We start from the raw sequence: 22,361 nt of genomic DNA, 5'->3' as shown, positions 1-22,361 counted from the left end.
TTCAAAAGCTTCCATATAAAGTTTATAAAGATTGATAATATATTTCTGAAAGTCTTTCCTGATGGTCGCTGTGGGCAGGCAGGACCGTGAATGTATTTTTCCTCACTAAGAAATAAGAATGTATCAATCAATCAGTTAAGGTTCTGCTGTGGGTTTTCACATTCACATGGAAAGAGAAGTGATATTAAAATAAAATACACACACACTACATAGCAATCATAGACTCACCTCACTATGTGGTTGTATGTAATAAAGAAATGTAAAATCTGTATTGAATAAATCTTAAAACATCTTTTGTAATCATGTGATGTTTTATAAGATTGATTTTGATGAGCATGTATTCCAGTTATTGTTTGTACGGATAAATATAAGTGGCTAATTTCAAGTTACTGTGTATATTTAATTAAACACAAATCATGTTTGTTTTCTGTTCTGTTCTACTTATAACTTTTTTCTCATATTAAAACATAGTATAACAGTAAATCCAAATAAATGTAATAAAGTTAAATAAAAGGTTTTTGTCCCACTCTAACAATGGTAAACAAAATAGGAATATACTTGAAATAAAATAATGTTAAAATAAATTAACAACCTTACTTTAAGTAACCTGATATTATAATTTCCAAATAAAGTAATATAAACATATTAAACATAGTCTGAATTAAATATTTTGTCTTATTCATAATGTTTTATAGTCACACTGTTAAACAGTGTGAAGAGAGGAAATGTTAGAATGGATTATTATTCATGGTTTCTTTTGTGTGTAATACTATAATTATATATCTTTATACTCAATAAATCTATTCATAAAATATATTCAGGTCAACTTGTTAGCTGTCATTTTCAGAACAAGGACAAACAGTTTCAGAACATCTGATTTCAACTTAATCTAAATCTAAAAACAACACAACCATGTACGTAAATGAAGAGACAAATCAGATATAAACAAGACAATCAGATTAACACTAAAATGTCAGTTTGACCCAAAATGCACAAAGTCTAAATCATTAACAAATAATTATAATTATATTCTAAAATTAAACTTAATACACATTAAACAACTCATGTTCTATATATCTAAATAAATTAAATAAACAGACACCACAGACCCCTAAATGATCAATAATAATGAATAAATCAATAAATCTTAAACATAATTTGTATTGCTTTAAATCACCAGTAAATGACATCTTTAACTAATTACAAGGAGCTGATCATTTGATTTCTAAATATATAAAAACACTGATAAATCTATGTTTGGGGCCCAGGGAGTGAGCAGACCCTGAGGACCACAGCTGTGTTTTAGATGAGTGTCTGTTCTTCTATTGACTTGTTATGACTTGTTGATACATTTTCTGTTCATCTCTAATAAACTGATTGATTGATTCAGTAAAACCTCTGACTATGTCTCTCTGTATGAAATCTCAGGTACTGAACACCAGAGTTAGCTCAAAAACTCTAACAATTGTTAAACAATGATATTTGTAACATAAGTCTACAGTTTGAAATAGATTTAAAACGTTTTAAAAACATACATATTTCTGTTTTAATAATTGTATGAGTGGGTCAAGTTAAACATTTTATTATTTTATTTTATATACGCATTGTTGGAATGTCATGTGGTAAATAAATATTTTCATATTTTAAAGGCAGGGTAGGATGTTTTTTTTTAAAGCTATCATGATTTTGAATGTAGCTTACCCCCCTTCACTCTGTGCGCCGTCTCACTCACATGCATTAGCACAGCTGCTGCAGAAGTGGATCTAAGCTCATTGTTTGTATTGTGTAGAAACTACGTCGTCTCATTCAGCAGTAAGTAAACACTAAACTTTATCATTATAAACTGTATGTTAAAAAACGTGACTAAAAACTCTGTTTTAAGTCTGTCACCAATGATGCGTTTGGTTAATAAAAAAACAAACCATCTTTTTTCATTGGTCAACGTTTTTACAGGTTTACAGCTGCTACACATGATGGATTTTCTTTGTTCCTTTTTCAGAGCTCATAAGATCTTCATTTCTGTCAGAACATTAAGAAAATTTCAACCAAAAACTTAAAAAGTGTATCTGGAAAAAATCCCCTACCCTACCTTTTATTGATTGATTATTTGAAGCATTAGTTTTGATTTATACAATTGCATAGTTTTAATTTTAGTGGTTAGTAACATTCAGAGCTGGAAATTTATTTTAGTTTTCAGTCAATAATTCCCATTTCGGTTCATCCCTAATTTTTTGACTTGATAACTTGTGTCAGAGCAATAATTAAAATATAATTTCATAAGATATATTTATATTTCTGTATGAACACAATCCTCACTGATTGGTTCCACCTCCTCTGATCTTCTCTCTCATTCCTTCATCAGCTCCTCATAGTTCTCCATCAGCCTCTCCTCACTCCTCACTACCTTCTTATCTCTGTCCTTCATCCCTCTAACCTGTCCCAGTCCTCCTCCTTTAGTGTGCCACCTCTCACACCTTCATCACATTCCTCTGATACAGCTCTCTGTCACACATGTGATGGGGATTGATGTGAACATGTGATGAGCTGCTGTGATGTGTCTCACCTCAGAGTGTTCAGTTTCTGAGAGAGCAGCTTCACTGCTGAGTCTCCTGGATGGTTGTAGCTCAGGTCCAGCTCTCTCACACTGGAGGAGTTGGAGCTCAAAGCTGCTGCCAGAGAAGCCCCGCCCACCTCTGTGATGACACAACCTGACAGACTGGATTCAGAAAAACATCCACAACTCAGGAAACAAGTGAGGAGACGAGGAACAGGCACTGCATGAAAAGTGGGATTTCCGTCAGTTTCCGTCACTGTAAATTACCGTTAACTCTGAGTAAACAGGAAGTTCCAGTCAGCTCCAGATAACTGCCAGGAATTGTCGTAAACTCACAGCACAAGGTGAGAAAGTCTCCCCCCAGCTTCTAGGACTGGGTAAGGTTTTCACATGTAAATGACCATACTGTGATCTATATAAATGTAAATCAGGACTGTCTCCACTGTAAAGACACACAAGTCTCTGAGAGCCAACATGTTTGTATGGAGCTTTAATTCCTCTTTAAAGCAGAATAAAAGTTAATTCCTCTTCAAACTGACCTTGTAAACACTTAATTCCTAATACATTTTATTCTGAATTAAATTTAAATCTGAATTAGGTAAATGTGACTTCCAGTCCGAATTTAGAATAATGACCAATTTGAGCGTTAACACAGGAAAGACATTCTGTGCATTTATTTTGTCCTTTTGTGTATTTTTACTGTAAAATGTATGTTTTTTTGGAGTCATAATATGTACTTGTGTTGCCAATTTGTGTTTTTTAAAGTCACTTTTGTGTATTTCTGTTGTGATTTTGCTTGTTTGTTAATACTATGGGTTTGCAGTCATTTTTTGTGTTTTTCTTGTCTTTTTGTGTTTTTTTGTTGTTGTTTTTATTGTGAGTTATTTTGTGTATTACTGTTGTCGTTTGGTTCATTTTTGTAGTAGTTTTGTACAGCTTTTGAAGTATTTGCTATGTTTTTCTTGTCTTTTACTGTATTTTCCTGTAATGTGGAATTCTTTTTTTTATACTGTATTCTTGTTTTTGTTTTTTGTTTTTCTGCCATTTTGTACGTTTACTTTGGGGGCCTCATAAAAATAGACCGAGGGATGCATGTGGAAACAACAAAGAGTTTTTATAGTAAATGTGTATGTTTTTCTGTCATTCTGTGTATATTTGTTGTCTTATGTTATGAGACATTTTGTGCATTTCTGTTGTTCTTTTGTGTATTTTTCCTATAAAATGTATGATTTCTGGAGTTATTGTGTATTTGTGTTGTTTTTTATTTTTGCGTTTTTTTTGTTGTAATTTTTCATGAGTTTAAATATTTAAATACCAGTTAAATGTTAAAAGACAGTTAAAAGTGTTAAAAGAGTGTTAAATACACATGATTTGCTTGTCTCTTTATTGTTATTGTTGTTTATCTGTGATCCACTGAGTGTTCTGAGTTAGACTATCTGGGATCGATTGGTTTTGTCTCCGCCCCCACACGTGCTGTTTTCCTCATTCTACTAACGCTCCTGATGGAGGAAACAGACTGAATCACATTTGTGATCATTTCTCCTCTTTTCAGGTATGTTTATAGTCAGAAACACAGCTTATATGTCAGAAATAGGTTACTAACAAATAAAGAGTTTCATGACATTGTAGTTTTGATATTTGAGTTTGATAAGAGTTAAGTTTTATGAACAGTAGTAAGTTAGCAGACTGTGCCATGTGTAGCGTGTTCTGTTGTTAGCTTCTGTTTCATATGAGCATGTGTTTAAAATATGTTTTACTGTTCTATGTAGTTTGATTTATACACTTTGATTAGCTTTAGATTAGCTCAATACAACTTTAAGACTAACATATTTGATGCTTGAAAGAAAAGAGTGAGAAAATGATTTATTGCAGTTAAATATTGTTTTTTTACACAACTCAGAGGGAAACAAAAAGTGTTATGAACACATACTAGGGTAAGATTTTAATATAAAATAGTATAAATAAATGTATCTGACACTATTTATTTGTTGTGACAGACTGAGCTCGTCCCATAATTCACCTGTGACTTTGATGTAAACTCTCATTACAAGTCCAGACATGTGTAAAGTGGACACTGGAGTCTTTATATGTAAGTAACTTTAATCTGGAAAATAATCTGTTTTGTTGTTTGTGGTGTTATTATTTTACATATTTATGCCTGTTGCCTTTCTTTTTCCCAGTATCATGTAAGACATACTATGAGACAGTCTGGAAGAACTTCACATTTAGTCATCCAGACCTTTGGACACAAACAGAAGCCATTAAAGGTTCAGCTCACAGCAGACAGAGGAGGAAGAGGGTCAGATTTATAAAGACAACAGAACAGATGTTACACAGAGCATGTGCACAGAGCAAAGCTTCATCTATTCCTTGTATTTTTGTACATTGTGGTTTATTATGTGACATTTTGGAGGGAAAAACAAAACGGCTGACACACACACACACACACACATAATATTTTGTTGTGTTAACAACATAGAACCTAGGTTCCCAAAGTGGGGTACGGTACCCCTAGGGGTACGCAAATTGTCATTTGTAAACTAGAATTTAAATGGACCACCAGTCAGGAGCCTCCATGCATTGCCACAAATTACACATTAAGGCTACCCATGGTTACAGATTATTATTATTATATATATTATGGTCTCCATCCTTCAGAAGCCTGGAGCTTTCTGCTCTGTGTTCAACATTACAGAACAAACTGGAAAATGAGCCCAAATATCAAGCAACCCACCACAAAAGACTGCATTATGGACCACCCCCCAAAAGACCTGCTCCATCTTTTTATGACCCTGAAGCTGCAAAGAGTTCAAGTTTTAGTGTGTGACCCAGACAAAGGGACACAGTGTAAAGTTTGTTTTATTTTTAATAAATAAAGCTCTACTTTCATTATGTTCCTCCTGTGTCTCTTATTCTCAATAAACTGTTATTGTGATGTTCTCACTAAATAATATTAGCAATAATAATTATTAGTATCATTAATATTATAATTATTATTATTTGTATTATAATAAAAATGGGAGGGGCATATGACCATGCATCCCAACGGTGACCAATGAGTGAGGGACTTTCTGTCCAATCACAGGTGATTTTACTTCTGAACTGTCTGTGGTTTCTTCCAATGGTTGGTTAGTTTCAGTCAGGCAGGCTAGACATTGAAATGCTAATTATAGAAAAACATTCACAGTGGGGGTGGGGGGACTTCTCAGTGAACTGCTGATAATCCTGGGCGTTTACAGGAATTATCAGGCATTCACAGGGTGGATAATCTCAGTTTTCATGCAGTGAGGACAATGTTGATGGAACATATGATCCACTGACCTGAGAGAGTCCAGTTTACAGTGAGGACTCTTCAGTCCTTCACACAGCAGCTTCACTCCTGAATCCTGCAGATCATTGTTACTCAGGTCCAGATGTTTCACACTGGAGGACTGAGAGCTGAGGACTGAGGACAGAGCTGCACAGCTTCTCTCTGAGAGACCACAGAAACTCAGTCTGTGGGAGAAAGACATTCATTTATTAATAATAATAATCATCACATTATTGACAGGATTCAAACCTTTGCCGTACACTTCATCTGCTTTATTACCTCCACCAAGGAGGAAAGATTTCAGCTGCCAGAGGGACTCCTGATCAATAAACTGATTCTGATCAGTTTCAAAGATAAAAAAATGTCTAGCTCTCATCATCATAATAATTCATATCTGGGTTTGTAATTGATGGATCTGTATAAAATGTGACTCAGTTATATTGGGTTGGTTAATCAATGATCCCACTGAGTTTCATCCTGATCAGATCCAGATTGTGTATTTCATTGATTTATTTTCTTTTTTTTAAAGTGTGTCCATACATTGTGACCTACTGGATGTTTATTAATGGGATATAAATGTGGTTCCAAGTCTTTAAAGTGGTAAAGATCATGGTACCATGATCAGGATCATTGATCATTGATAACTGATCATATCTGTGAAGAGGAGGTTCAGAGCTTGGTGGAGGTTTATACTTTCTACTGTTCATTTAGTCGACTAAACATTTTATCATAGTTTTTGTTGATTAAAGTTTTTAAAGTGACAATAACTAAACAATGAATAATTTAATAAAAATACATGTTAACAAAAACTATATCAACTTATATTTAAATCTTCACTGACTAATAAAAACTAAACTATACACTATTATATATACAGTATATGTATATTTACACTTTTTACACATTTGGTCACCTAGGCTGAAATCCAATCAGAACTCATGTGATCATGTGATCAAATGTATTGATCACATCTAATCTGTCTGTGTTTACAAACATTAATACCATCATATATCAGGTTGATCATCAGTAACTGAATATTTCAAAAATAAATAAACTCTAATGCTTTATGTTTTATTCAATTATATCTGTAACAGATTTAGTCAACTAAAATCTTATTTATTACAGTGTTTCTCAAATGGGGTACGCGTACCCCTAGGGGTACACAACGGTGCTGCAGGGGGTTCGTGAGAGAGAGTGTGATAAATTTACAAATAAAAACATTAAATATATGGGGATTTTAAAATGTGTATTTTCTGTTAAAAATTATAATGATAAAAATTATTTAATTTCATTTCATTTGATTTTATTGAGCTCCATTAGCTCCTGACTTTATTGCAGGAACTATTCTGACTGGGGTCTCCTTCATTTTCATTACAATAATAAATGACAATATTAAATACAAATATTTACAATATTACATAAAAAGCAACATAAATACGTACGCACACACAAAACAAACAGTGAAACCAAATAAAAACATATCACATAAAACCAAAAGAACTGTCAGTAGATACTGTATTGAGAGTCGACCCAAAACCTCAAAATAAAACAGTAACAACTGTCAACATGACAACTGTATTTTATAGTCATTGTTCTCACACAGCCCAAAGCTCTTCCTGCTGACTCAGCCAAAAACTTTGTTCCCTCTTGAAAACTCATAAAGTCATTAAAGATCAATCCTAGGAACTTGTATGAACTTGTATAAACTAAGACAGGCCATATATAAAATTATAATTACTTCTCAAGTCATGATTTTTCCTAAAATACATGATCTGTGTTTTATCTTTATTTAGAGTCAGTCTCCATTTTTTACACCATGTATTTAAAATATTTAACAAATTATGTAAATTTGCCAGAAAAATAATATCATCAGCATACAATAAAAGACTTAAATTACAGTTATTTATACAAATACCCAGATTAGCTTCCATAATTTCATTTACCACATTATTTATATAAAGGGAAAACAAAGACAACACATCTCCTTGTTTTACACCAAACGTGGTGGAGAACCAACCAGTTTTTAAACCATTGATCTGCACACATGCAACTGGGGCTTTATAGAGTGATTTGACATCATCATAGAATGTACCAGTAATGCCATAATCCAGTAATTTATACATTAAAGATCCCTGTTGATCCAGTCAAAAACCTTCTGGAAATCAACAAAAAGACAAATGTTGGTTTTCCCTCTTGCAGCCTGGCCCTCAACACAAATGATAAAACATAAATATGATCAATGCAGGCCCTACATTTTCTAAAGTCATTCTGCTCATCAGCTAGGATGTTATGTGTCTCCAGATATTCAGTGAGTCTAATGTTAACAATTCCTGAGAACTTTTGTTCAGAAAACTCCAAAATACAAAACTTTTTATTTTGCAACAATTGCTATACAAAAACTTTGATTATATTAATAAATCAGGCAAATATTTAGCAAATCAGCTCAAACACAACAAAGAAAATTCCTTTATAGCAGCAATTTCTTACAATTCAGGTCAAACTTTAAACTTACCACAGGACATTAATAAGGTTTTTCATGATTATTATCAAAATCTTTACTCATCTAACTTAAACCCTGACCCTGAAGATATTAAAACCTTCCTCAATAACTTAAACCTACCACAGCTCACCATAGATCAGAAAACCACCTTAGACTCACCATTAACCTTACAAGAACTACAAAATGCTTTGGATAGCATGTCGACAGGCAAAGCACCAGGTCCAGATGGGTTCCCTGCTGAATTCCTAAAACATTTCTGGTCAATGCTGGCTCTGCTTTTTTTCAGAGTAGTAACAGAGATTAAAAATAAAGGTTACTTAGGAGGCCACATGAATACAGCAAACATTAAATTACTACTTAAACCAGACAAAAACCTCATGTTACCCTCAAGTTACCGTCCCATCTCACTTATTAACACAGACATAAAAATTATTTCCAAAGCACTCACTTCCAGGTTAGAGAAAGTAGTACAGTCAATTAAAAATAGACACTCCACAGACAATGTTAGAAGACTGTTTAATTTGATCAACATGGCACAGAACTCTAAAAAGAAAACAATAATCTTGTCACTTGACGCAGAAAAAGCATTCGATAGAGTCAACTGGTCATTCCTCCTTGCTGTCCTTGGCATATTTGGCTTTGGAGAATCATTCATACAATGGATCTCCACCCTATACTCTAAACCTAAGGCCTCAGTAACCACAAACAAAATAACATCCCAAAGCTTCACACTGCAGAGGGGAACCAGACAAGGTTGCCCACTCTCACCTTTGCTCATTGCAATTTTCATTGAACCTCTCGCAGCAGCTGTTCGTCAGAATACTGTTATTAAAGGAATCCACTCATCCATCTCAGAACACAAAATTAATCTTTATGCAGATGATATTTTACTCTATTTGGAAGAACCCCATCCTCATTAGAGGAAGTATTTAAACTAATAAACAGCTTCTCTAAACTATCAGACTATTCCATTAACTGGTCAAAATCATCAATCCTCCCTTTTAACAAAAAATTCATGTAATCCATTAAGCCAAAACTCACAATACCCCTCCCCCACAAACACAATTAAATATCTAGGCTTAAATATATCACCAAACTTAAATGAATTAATTAAACTGAACCTAGATCCGCTGCTGGATAAAGTCACAAATGATCTTCAAAGATGGCCGCCGCCTGTGCTACTGAGTAGTGGCACTGGGGCGACATTCCCACCTCAAGTTACCCTACCAATCCCTCCAATGTTAATCACACCTGAACACACCACCCCCCAGAGGGTGCGACCACCACTTCCACCCTCCGGAGCTATTGCACCACATACCCATATATACACAAAGGTTGGATGGGGAGCACCGCTCCCCTCCATCCCCTTTCTTTTAATTGCACCTCATACATTTACTAAACACACACATTCACACAGGGGATAGGGAAGTTCCTCTCGATTGGGGAATGGAAAGGCACCATAACAGGAAGGTGGGTAGGATCACATATTTGAGCCTGTCGGGTGGCGGCCCGGCTCCTCTGTTGATGGATGGGTACAAATACATCAGGATGGTGCAATCGGGTATGGCGGGGCGGAGGGTCTTCGGTTCCTTGGTGCTTTTTCGGATGTGTGTGTGGGGGCGGTTGCTGCCTCTCGGCTTGGGCCCCCACTCTTTCTGCTAGCCTGGCTGCATTTTCGGGTCCAGGGCAGCGCTTGGGTTTGCAGTAGTGGTTCTTGCACATACATCGATCTACGATGCACTAGCATGTCTTAGACTGTGGGATAAAACTCATAGTGGGCTTAACTTTAGACACGTTGATCCTAAATACCTGTATTACCACTCACTCCTTCCCTTTGTCCACAGCCACCACCATTATACCTAAGCTTCACACTGGTCACCAGACTGGATTGATTACACAACAACATAAGCACAATATACACAACTACAACTTCACATCTCACTCTCACTTTAAAATAATCAACTCTTCCCCACACTTTACATTTACTACTTTGAATCTCTCCTCCCTGCTCCCTTCCCCCCACCACCTCCCCCCCACACCCTCACCCAATAAAGTATTTCTTACCCTTCCTTAGGGAGGGCTGGTGATGGTCACAATTATGCAATAAAATAAATTAATTTATTTAATTGCAAAAACAAAACATGTATTGCTGTCTTAAAAAGATACGATTGCACTTCTTGTAGTTTGACCTTTGACAGCCTGTGGTTTTATCATAGATTGGTATTAAATTATACAATTGCAATGTTTTAATTTTAGTGGTTATTAACATTGAGAGCTAGAAATGCAATAATTTATTTCAGTTTTTGGTCAATAATTCACATTTTGGTTCATTCCTCAATTTTTGACTTGATAACTTGTGTCAGAGAAAATATTAAAATATAATTTCATAAGATATATTAATATTTCTGTATGAACACAATCTTCACTGATTGGTTCCACCTCCTCTGATCTTCTCTCTCATTCCTTCATCAGCTCCTCATAGTTCTCCATCAGCCTCTCCTCACTCCTCACTACCTTCTTATCTCTGTCCTTCATCCCTCTAACCTGTCCCAGTCCTCCTCCTTTAGTGTCCCACCTCTCACACCTTCATCACATTCCTCTGATACAGCTCTCTGTCACACATGTGATGGGGATTGATGTGAACATGTGATGAGCTGCTGTGATGTGTCTCACCTCAGAGTGTTCAGTCTCTGAGAGAGCAGCTTCACTGCTGAGTCTCCTGGATGGTTGTAGCTCAGGTCCAGCTCTCTCACACTGGAGGAGTTGGAGCTCAAAGCTGCTGCCAGAGAAGCCCCGCCCACCTCTGTGATGACACAACCTGACAGACTGGATTCAGAAAAACATCCACAACTCAGGAAACAAGTGAGGAGACGAGGAACAGGACAATGTTGATGGAACATGTGATCCACTGACCTGAGATAGTCCAGTTTACAGTGAGGACTCTTCAGTCCTTCACACAGCAGCTTCACTCCTGAATCCTGCAGATCATTGTTACTCAGGTCCAGATGTTTCACACTGGAGGACTGAGAGCTGAGGACTGAGGACAGAGCTGCACAGCTTCTCTCTGAGAGACCACAGAAACTCAACCTGATGAAGAATCAGAGAAACCTTACAGATGTTTGTCTGTGACAGAATTAAAGACATGTTCTAAATTCACATACTCAGCTTTCTTAGAGGCTTTTATCACTGGGAGCAGCTTCAGAAAAGCTTCCTCTGAAGGAGAAAATCTTTTCAGGTCAAAGACATCCAGATGTTCTTGTGATGACAGTAAGATGAAGACCAGAGCTGACCACTGAGCAGGAGACAGTTTCTCTGTGGAGATACGTCCTGAATTCATGTACCGTTGGATCTCCTCCAGCAGAGAGTGATCATTCACTTCATTCAGACAGTGGAACAGGTTGATACTTCTGTCTGTGGACAAACTCTCACTCAGCTTATCCTTGATGTATTTAACTGTTCTTTGATTGGTCTGTGAGTCACTTCCTGTCTGTGTCAGCAGGCCTTGTAGGAGCCTCTGATTGGTTGGCAGTGAAAGACCCAGCAGGAAGCGGAGGAACAAGTCCAAGTGTCCATTTGGACTCCGTAAGGCCTCGTCCACAGCGCTCTGATGGAGATGATTAAAGTCAGGCTGACCTCCACTATGGGGAAGGTTCAGTGGTTTATTTTCCAGCAGGTTGACTTTAGAGCTGATGAAGGTCTGATAGACATGAAGAGCAGCCAGAAACTCCTGAAGGCTCAGGTGGATGAAGGTGAACACCTTGTCCTGGTACAGGCTGCTCTCCTCTCTGAAGACCTGTGTGAACACTCCTGAGCACACTGAGGCTGCTCTGAGGTCCATGCCACACTCTGTCAGGTCATTGTCATAGAAGATCAGCTTTCCTTTCTGCAGCTGCTCAAAAGCCAGTTTTCCCAGAGACTCCATCATCTCCCTGCTCTGTGGACTCCAGTGTTGATCTGTGGCAGCTCCTCCATCAAACTTCACCATCTTGACTTTGTTCTGAAGGACCACATAGTGGCTGTAGATCTGAGTCAGAGTCCTGGGCAGCTCTCCCTTCTCTCTGCTCTTCAACACGTCCTCCAGAACTGTAGCAGTGATCCAGCAGAATAGCGGGATGTGGCACATGATGTGGAGGCTACGACACGTCCTGATGTGGGACATGATCCTGCTGACCTGCTCCTCATCTGTGGACCTCCTCCTGAAGTACTCCTCCTTCTGAGGGTCAGTAAACCCTCTGACTTCTGTCACCATGTCCACACACTCAGGAGGGATCTGATTGGCTGCTGCAGGCCGTGTGGTAATCCAGAGGCGGGCCGATGGAAGCAGATCTCCTCTGATGAGATTTATCAGCAGAACCTCCACTGAGGTGGACTCTGAGACATCAGTCAGGGTCTGAGTGCTGAGGAAGTCCAGAGGGAGCCGACACTCATCCAGACCATCCAAGATGAACAAAACCATGAAGTACTGGAAGCTGCAGATTCCTGCTTCTTTGCTTCCAGAGAAGAAGTGATCAACAAGTCCCACCAAGCTGAAGCTCCTCCCCCTCAGCATGTTCAGCTCTCTGAAGGTCAGTGGGAATGTGTAGTGGACCTCCTGCTGGACTTTGTCTTCAGCCCAGTCTACAGTGAACTGGTGTGTTAAAAGTGTTTTCCCAATGCCAGCCACGCCCTTTGTCATCACTGTCCTGATTGGTCGAGGTCTTCCAGGAGGGGCTTTAAAGAGCTCTTCTCGTGTGATGGCTCTTTCTGCTGTGTCTGATCTCCTGGATGCTGTTTCTATCTGTATGACCTCATGTTCCTGGTTGACCTCTCCACCCCCTCCCTCTGTGATGTAGAGCTCTGTGTAGATCTCCTTCAGGAGGGTTGGACTTCCTGCTTTAGCCACGCCCTCAGACACACACTGGAACTTCTTCTTCAGCTTGGACTTCAGCTCACGTTGGTATCGATGAGCCTTTGTTCCTGAATGAAGACAAACTTAATGTTAGAGTGGAGAAGTCAGAGCAGGTTTGAACATTGGAGATCAAAGTGTGTGATGTTCTCAGTCTGGATGGTTCCTCAGATTAAATGTGACTGATTGAATTGTGTTTTCAGAAAGAAAAGCCAGCTTTGTGTCCTTCATGTGATGTTCCTCACAGTGAAGATGTTCACATGCTCTTACTGCTCTGCAGACGCTCAGCCAGCTCCTCCTGCTTCATCCTCTTCAGGAAATACACTGTGATGTTCAGAAAGGCCTCCCTGCTCCTCCTCTGCTCCTCATCTTCATCCTCCATCTGACTCTCTGAGCACACTGGATCATCTCCGTCCACAATCTTCTGCATGTGTTTGAGTTCAGCCTTAACAAAGCTGATGATGTTGTCCTCCAGCAGCTGGAACACAAACACATTAAAGGTGATGAGTGAAGGTCTGCTCCAATCATCTGTGTGTGTGTGTGTGTGTGTGTGTGTGTGTGTGTGTGTGTGTGTGTGTGTGTGTGTGTGTGTGTGTGTGTGTGTGTGTGTGTGTGTGTGTACAGTGCTTTGATCACAGGCTGACACAGGTTTAGTGTCTTTGTAGACGTACACACCGTAAAGATGGAGTCAGGATCAGCTCCAGAGGAACCATCCACACCCTCCAAGCTGCTGTGGAGAAGACACAGACACTCAGACATGCTGAGGAGCAGCTGGAGGAAAGCACAGGAAGCTCTGCTAACATCATGTGAACATCAGTAACAGTGGGTGATGTCCTGCAGAGCCTCAGTGCAGTGAGTGAGTGCAGTGAGCATGTTTCCACTGAACAGGAGAACAAGTCTGTTGGACTGAGGCTTTATTTGTCTTCAATCCTTCACAAATCTGAAGATCACACTCTGTCGAAGACTCACCTACACACTGGAGACCATTCCTACAAAGCCTTTTCTCTTTCACCTTCCACTGTTTGCTGAGATTTACATCAACACCACTTCAAATAACAAACATAGTCCGTCAAAACTGATGAGTCATGTTTACTGATGCTTTATTAGTGTGGAGTGTGAAGAACCTGGACCATCAGGAAGAAAACAAACAACCTTATTTATGTTCACTTACTGTGGGTCAGTAGATTGTCGTCCTTTGAAGTTAATGAATTTGTCCATGGACTTGTTACTTCTAAAGGACACACAACTGGGTTCAGGTCCTGGTCCACTTAGTCTGGGCTCGGTTCTGGTTCAAACACATACAGAGTTTTGAGTGTGAAGAACCTGAAGCTTCATTTATTACATGTTGATAAGCACAGATCATTCAAATCAAAATATGTTATTTATAAAGTTGTGTGTGAACGTAGAAAAAGGTGTAAATCTAAATATAATATAAACACCTAGTGGTAGAACAGTGAATTGGGGCTATTTTTGCAACAAAACTATTTATGTGTGTTTTATCCAATCTGTGTGTCTGTATTTTGATCTCTGTGTCTGTATTTCAATCCGAGTGTAGAATAAGTATTTGTAAACATAGTTGTCTGTATGTAATCTATTCTGTGTCTGTATTAACATCCATATGTGTGTGTCATCAAACCAGGACATTCTATTGGCTGTCTCTGTGCATGTGACTTTTGGAACACATTTGGAGAATGCAATCTGTAATATTTAAACTTGTAACTTGTGCAATACCGTTAAAATCCAGCAGTTGTTGCTGGTACCAAGTGACCCTCAAATTGGAAACAAACTTCATAATACTTAAAAAAAAAAAAAAAAAAATTGAAACTAAAAAACCAAAGAACTATCGGTACATGGATTGGTGTCATATGTGTTTGCCTGTTTCGTCTTTGATGTAATATATTATTATTCTGTCCCTCATATTTTGGCACATTTATGTATTTTTAGGTTCCTGAGTTCATTTATTTGGAATGTGTGGTTCTCTGTTTGCCCTTGAGAGGCCACTGTTTGGTTAATGGCTTTGCCTTTCCTGGTTTCTTCGTTGGTATTGTTTTTTGTTTGTGGTGCTGCCACCTGTTGGCCACTACCTGTAAGCAGCAGGCTTATGACGCCATTTTAAGAGCAGCACTGGAGGACTTCACATGCAAAAACGCTCCTCTCTGTGAACTTTTCCTGAGTTATCTGTGGCAAGACATAATCTGTAAGTTATCAATGATGTGAAATGTTGTGCAGTAGTTTATTATTGGTTGTAAAAGTTTATTTATGTAATTTCTGCATAAATTGTTTTTCCTGTGGAGTGAGTCTAAGCTAAGTGAACCCGTGCTATTTGTGTTATGTAATAGTACTACATGTATAATAAGTTATACACTCTTTAATTTGATATTTTTACACATATGCAAATAGTAATGTATATTTTATCTGTTTTGCAGTTTTACAAAATAATTAAGAGATGGTCTACGGACATAAAGACACCCTGAGTCCTGTCGTTTCTGGGGCCATTTCTTTTATGTTAAGCTCGCTGTCTAAGCTGAGTTAAGAAACACTTAGCTGATGGCAGAAGAATTATTATTATTATTATTATATGTCTCACTGTCACAAGGAGCCGAGGCAACGCTTTATCAATTTATCATATTTATAAACAGATTTGATGGTTTTGTAAAAAAAAAAAAAAAAAAAGGTAGGTAGTTTGGTTTCAGGAATAATTGATCAACAGCACAAGCACTAACAGATTTAATAAAAAAAATAACCTGGTATTGAGTGTTCTCAGATCTAAAGAAGGCGTTTGATACAGTTTACTACAATATACTTATAAGAAAAAAGGAAAATGGGGTAATGTATTGTAATGTTTTGGACTGGATAAAAAGTTATTTATGCAACAGAAAACAGTTTGTACAGATATAACAGAACACATCATGTTGTTTAAATATTAAATGTGGGGTACCACAGGGGTCAGTTTTGGGGCAAAAAATTTTCATAATGTATATGAATGTAATTTGTAAAGTAAGTGAAAAACTAAAATATGTGTTATTTGCAGATGATACCAATATGCTTTGTACTGATGTGGACTGATGGCAGCTCTTGAGGATGGTCGCTATGGAGATGTGTAAACTAAAAAAATAATAAATTACCATTAAACCTAAATAACTAATTTTATGTTATTTGGAAATCAGAAAAAAAAAATAAAGATGTAAAAGTAAATATAGACAATATTAACATAGAAAGAGTGAACAAAGTCACATTTTTTGGTGTGATCTTGGATCACGGGATCTACTCGAAGTCACACATTAAATACATTAAAGGGAAGATGGTGAGGAGTATTTCTTTTTTTTTTTTTTTTTTTTTTTTTTTTCTTGTCTGCACATTCTGTCAAAGGTTAACACTACAAGAAGTGCAATCTTTTAACAGCAATGCATATTTTGTTATTGCAATTAAATAAATTTATTTATTTCATTGCATAATTGTGACCATCACCAGCCCTCCCTAGGGAAGGGTAAGAAATACTTTATTAAAGGGAGGATGTAAAAAAAGAGAGGGCAGTGTTACACCAAGGTGAGGGGTTGGAGAGGGGTGGGGAAGTTAACAGGGAAGAGGAATACAAGATAGGAAATGGAATGGGTGGGGAGTAGTCGATAGATTTCAAGTGATGCGATGTGAAATTGTGGTTGTGTATATTGTGCTTATTGTTGAGTTATCAAGCCAGTTTGGTGACCAGTGTGCGGCTTAGGAATAATGGTGGTGGCTGTGAGCAGAGGAAGAAGTGAGTGGAAATTCCATAAAACAGGTATTTGGGAACAACGTGTCTGTGGTTGAGCCCAGTATGAGTGTTATCCCACAGCCCAAGGCCAGTGCATCCATGACAAATGTATTTCCAAGAACCGCCACTGCAAAACCCACGAGCCGCCCCCGGGCCCCGGAAGCAGCCAGGCCAGCAGCAAGAGCGGGCAACCCGGGGGCCCCCGGCGACCACCACACGGCCAAGCAGCCCCCCGAACGCCCCCAAGATCCCAAACCGAGAGGCAACCATCGCCCCCCCCATACACACCCGAGAAAGCCCCAAGGAGCCAAGGACCCAGCGCACCACGCCACCAATCCAACCCCCAACCAACCGGACCCCCCACCCCATCCCCCCCCACCCCCCCCACCCCCCCCACACCCAACCCCCCGAGGGGAGGGCCCAGAGAGCTCCCCGCCCGAGACCCCAGCGGAGGGGCCGAAGCCCACGCCCAGCAGACGACCAGAGCCATGCCGAACGGGCAGCCGGCGGGCACCCGCCGCCGGGCCCAGAGCCAGCAGGGACCCGACCCCAGGCCAGAGGGACCCGGAATGAACGCAGCACCAGGAGCAGCCCGCCCAGGGAGTACGACCACACCCCAAGCCGCATAAGGCACCAGGGGGCCGCCGGGAGTCTCCCCGTCGGCCCCCAGGCACCCCAACCTAGCCCCCCATGGCGCCCCAAATCACCTATTGTTGATGTCGCCCGCGCCACGGGCTTTAGTTTTTTTATTTATTTTTTTTTTTTTTAAAAGCCGGGGCCCCCTCCAAGGGCCAAGCCAGACCGCCTTGTGCATCCCCAGCACCCTGCCTCACGGGGCACTGCCCAAGCAGGGGCCGTACCATTAGGTATGCAAGGGCGCGGCACGTGGCACCCGCCCCGAAAGACCCCCGCCAGGACCGGCCCGGCCAGCCAGCCAATCACCCCGGGCCCCAGGAGCACCCCCCGGGACCAGGACCCCCCAAGGGCAAGTCCCCGGGCCAAGCCCCCCGGGACGCACCCCCCACCCCCGCCCAGGACCCGGCCACAGCCCAGCAGGAACGCACAGCCCCGGACAGCCCAAGGCCAGCAGCCCAGGGCCCGCCGCCCCCCGGGCAGCGCCAGCCACGGAGCAGCGCCACCCACCGGCCCGCGAGCAACCGGCGATCCCCACCGCGGGGACGGAGGCACCCCAAAGGCACACATCAAGTGCGGAACCGCAGCCCCGAGCCAAAGATGCCCCGGACCCACCCACCAGTCCGCAGATGGCAGGACAGACCCACCAGGCGGCCGACAGCAACCTCCACCACCGGAACAGCTAGCGCCGCCCCCCAGTAAACAGCATCGCTCCGAGGCACCTAGCAACCCCGCCCCAACCCCGGTGAGGACACCAGCACACCCCCAGCACACCCACCCCCCAAACCGGCGAGGCAGGCCGCCCCAGGCCCGCACACCGCGGGGCCCGCCCCCAAGGCCACCAGCCGACGAAACAAGCACCAAGCCTCACCCAAGGGGAGGAAGCGTCCCCGCGCTCCACCAGGCCGACACCGCCCGGAAAGACCCCGCAAGGAGAGACCCCAGCAAAGCCCCCCCGAGACCCACCGCCACGCCCGACCACACCATCCTGATGTATTTTCACTCTATGTAGTGGCCCAGCCACCAACAGAGGGGCCAGGCCCCCACCGGAGAGGCCCAAATATGTGAGCCAACCCACCACCCTGTTATGGTGCCTCTCCATTCCCCAATGGAGAGGCACTTCCCTATCCCCTGTGTGAGTGTGTGTGTTCAGTGAATGTATGGGGTGTAATTAAAAGAAGGGGGATGGAGGGGAGCGGTGCTCCCCATCCTACCTCTGTGGATATACGTGTATGTGGTGTAATAGGCCGGAGGGTGTAAGTGAGGGTACACCCTCCGGGGGGTGGCATGTTGAGGTGTGATTAAAATTGGAGGGATTAGTAGGGTAACTAGAGGTGGGAGTGCCGCCCCCACGCCACTACATAGTGACACAGGTGGCGGGCCCCTCCACCCCCAGTCCCACCATCCAGCCCCCCAAGGGTTGGGTATGGGTGTGTGGTGCATATTGTGAATGGGCCAGACCAGCTGGGAGTGAGGTGAAGTGTACATGTAGGAGGACTGTCCGGTGCGAGCCGGGCCCGTCCGCGTGGCGGGCCACGCGAGATGGTAGATGGTGCAGACGGGCAAGCGGCACTGTGGGCCCCGGAGCAGCAAAGCCGGAGACCCCCCCCACGGCACCCCCCAGACTGCGACGGCCCCGCGGAGCACAGCGGCACCCCCCACCCCCGGGCGCAGCCAGGCACCAACCCCGTCCCCCGGTGCCCCAGGGAGCGACCCCCGCCGCACGCCGGCCCAGAGCGACGCCCCCCCCGCCGCCAAGGAGAGTGGCCGAGCAGGGGGGAGGCCCGTGCCCGCACCAGGGCCAGCACAGGCCCACCCGGCGCCACGACACAACACCCTCCACCGGAAGGCGGCCCCCGGCCCCCCCGACGAAAGAGGAGGAGGAGGTGAGGAGTATTTCTATTGCTGTTCTGGGCAAAACAAGGCTCATTCTTAATAAAAAAGCATTGCACACTCTATTATACACTTGTTTTACCATATTTAATTTACTATCTTGAAGTTTGAGGAAATACATACATGATGAACATCCAACCGTTATTCACAATGTAAAAAAGATCCATCAGACTGATACATAACACAGGATACAGAGAACACACACATGGATTATTGTTAAAAACACCAGATTTAAAACTCCAGATCTCATCAAACTCTAAACTGTCCAAATGATTTATAAAACAAGTAAAGGTTCACTTCCAAAAGGGTTAAGAAAAGATTTTTAGAGAAAGAAGGTGAATATAATTTAAGAGTAAAACTACATTTAAACATACAATATGCTAGAACAACATTGAAAAAGATGAGTATAACAATATCAAGGGTTAAATTATGGAACTGCCTAAAGGATGAAATAAAACAAAGCACCAACATAAACCAGTTTAAAAAGCTTTTTAAATCATATATCGTTAGTAAGTATAAAGAAAGAAGAACAATTATTTTACCTAGGACAGCATTAATATATAATACGTACATCCATCCATCCATTTTCATCCAATTTAGAGACTCCAATCAACCTTACAGTCATGTTTTTGGATTGTGGGAGGAAGCCTGAGTACCTGGAGGAAACCCACGCAGCACAGGGAGAACATGCAAACTCTACACAGAAAGGACCCAGGTGTCCACCCCAGGGCTTGAACCCAGAACCTTCTTGCTGTGAGGCGGACGTGCTAACCACTATATATTGCCACTCTAAATGTATTTGATGACATTTGTGTCATAAATATAAAATAGTTTCATATTAATATGATCTACATGTCATATACATCTCTGTGTATGTATGTACAGTATATATGTTTGATGTGAATGTGTAAACTACATATATAAAATTTGTGCAGAATATATATTGAATGTTTATTGTGAAAATAGTAATATAAGTAAAATATTGTTTTGTGTGCGATATTATGTAGAGAACCTTGTTTAGTTTTATTGTGATAGGGTAGGTACTGTATATATACAGTAAGCTTTGCTTCAACCTACACACTTTCAGCTGAAGAATTACACAATTGAGTGTTTATTCTGCTTTGTTATTCTAAGACTATCAAAATAAAACTCAAATTCAAATTGTTTATAAGCACAGCTTTACTGATAACCTGATAAACCATTTGCTGGTAACTTTAACCACCAACATGAGTAGTTTACACTCATTGTTTTAGTCACATGCTGGGACTCTAACACACCCTCATTACTTCACTGTAGAAAATATGTAGAACCAGTCCACACACACACACGCACACACACGCACACACGCACGCACACACGCACGCACACACACACACACACACACACACACACACACACACACACACACACACACACACATTTATAGCTTTGGTCGTGTCAGAATCCACTGTTCACTCATTCTTAAAGTGATGCTGCTACCATATATGGTCAATTGGAGGCGTGTCTTATTGCTAACAATCATTGGTGCAAAGTGAAGTCACATGATCTAAACTCTAACACATGTCCATCATGATCTCAGATCAACAGTTAATCTCATCATCAACTAAACACTTCATACACGTCTCAACAGAAGCTCATTGAACCACAACACTAACACATAGTGTTACCATGGAAACACACACTGAACTACACAATACTAACAACAAAGAGCATTACATTAAATACATCTGATCTTTAACTTTGAATGATTTATGTCAGGTTTGATTATAAAATAAGATCTTTGACGGTTCTAAATGATTGTATATGATGTAATAAAGACTAAATCAGTCATTTACAGTAATTAACAACATTTGTGCTTTGGACAGATGGATATGTGTTAGAGTTTAGATCATGTGACTTCACTTTCCACCAATGATTGTTAGCAATAAAAAACTGTAAAGTATCCTGTACTTTTTATTGAGATGATCACAGTCTCCATGTGTTTAAACCATCAGTAATAATATGTTTATATAAATATACGTGTTTATCTCCTCTGTTTACCACACAGTATATGATCCATTCATTGATCAGAGATTAATACACTTTATTTTATATTGTTAACAAGCATTGGTCCTAAAGTGTGTTAGTGTTTGAAAAATGTGCTGTAAAAGTTTAGTGTTTATCAGGTGGTGAACTAATTATAATAATGTATAATTATTAATAATAATAACTAGTGACTGAGGAAATAGTTGGTGACTGTATTTAGTGTGAAAACAAAGAAAAGTGATTGACACTTACATGGACTGAGAGATGAATCAACACTGCTGTGTGTACGACCTCTGTCCACACGCTTCATTAATACTGATTCTTTTTGTACTGGTGCACATTCTACATTTCATTGGTCTGAACGTATTTAGAACCAGTTCTATGAACGGATCAATAAATGAGGCCCCTGGGCCATCAGGAAGACAACCAGCAACCTTCTTTATGTGGACTCACTGTGGGTCAGTAGATGGACCTCCTTTGAATACAATGGGTTTGTCCATGGACTGATCACTTCTAAAGGACACACAGCTGGGTTCAGGTCCAGGTGTGAGTTTCTTCCTGGTCCTTGAAAACACACACACACACACACACACACACACACACACACACACACACACACACACACACACACACACACACACACACACACACACACACACACACACACACACACACACACACACACACACACAGTGTAACACTGATGTACAGAGGTGTGAGTGCTGAGCTCTGACGTGGTCTCACCTCTGATCTTCAGTCTGGATCTCATGTTGTTCCTGCACCGTGTCCTGATCCATAGCAGAGACACAC

General features: G+C 40.8%; 1 protein-coding gene and 1 long non-coding RNA gene across 2 annotated transcripts in view; one reads left to right on the top strand and one right to left on the bottom strand.

The window, feature by feature from the left end:
* Positions 1-22,361, bottom strand: part of LOC114459573 (NACHT, LRR and PYD domains-containing protein 3-like) — a 28,612-nt gene extending 6,251 nt beyond the window's left edge. The window contains exons 1-9 of the mRNA XM_028441783.1: positions 22,296-22,361; positions 22,005-22,115; positions 14,421-14,534; positions 13,925-13,979; positions 13,520-13,727; positions 11,526-13,320; positions 11,278-11,451; positions 5,876-6,049; positions 2,564-2,716 (exon numbers count right to left, since the gene is read on the bottom strand). Of these exons, the coding sequence (XP_028297584.1) occupies positions 2,564-2,716; positions 5,876-6,049; positions 11,278-11,451; positions 11,526-13,320; positions 13,520-13,727; positions 13,925-13,979; positions 14,421-14,534; positions 22,005-22,115; positions 22,296-22,348 (2,837 nt within the window). The 5' untranslated portion in view covers positions 22,349-22,361. The remainder of the gene's footprint in view (positions 1-2,563; positions 2,717-5,875; positions 6,050-11,277; positions 11,452-11,525; positions 13,321-13,519; positions 13,728-13,924; positions 13,980-14,420; positions 14,535-22,004; positions 22,116-22,295) is intronic.
* LOC114459585 (uncharacterized) lies at positions 4,041-5,343 on the top strand. The gene is made up of 3 exons (XR_003673421.1): positions 4,041-4,106; positions 4,552-4,643; positions 5,250-5,343. It is a non-coding gene; the product is annotated as an uncharacterized LOC114459585 (long non-coding RNA).

Source organism: Gouania willdenowi, unplaced genomic scaffold (genome assembly GCF_900634775.1).
Source record: "Gouania willdenowi unplaced genomic scaffold, fGouWil2.1 scaffold_32_arrow_ctg1, whole genome shotgun sequence".
Taxonomy (NCBI): domain Eukaryota; kingdom Metazoa; phylum Chordata; class Actinopteri; order Blenniiformes; family Gobiesocidae; genus Gouania; species Gouania willdenowi.
This window is presented reverse-complemented; position numbering and strand designations above follow the sequence as displayed.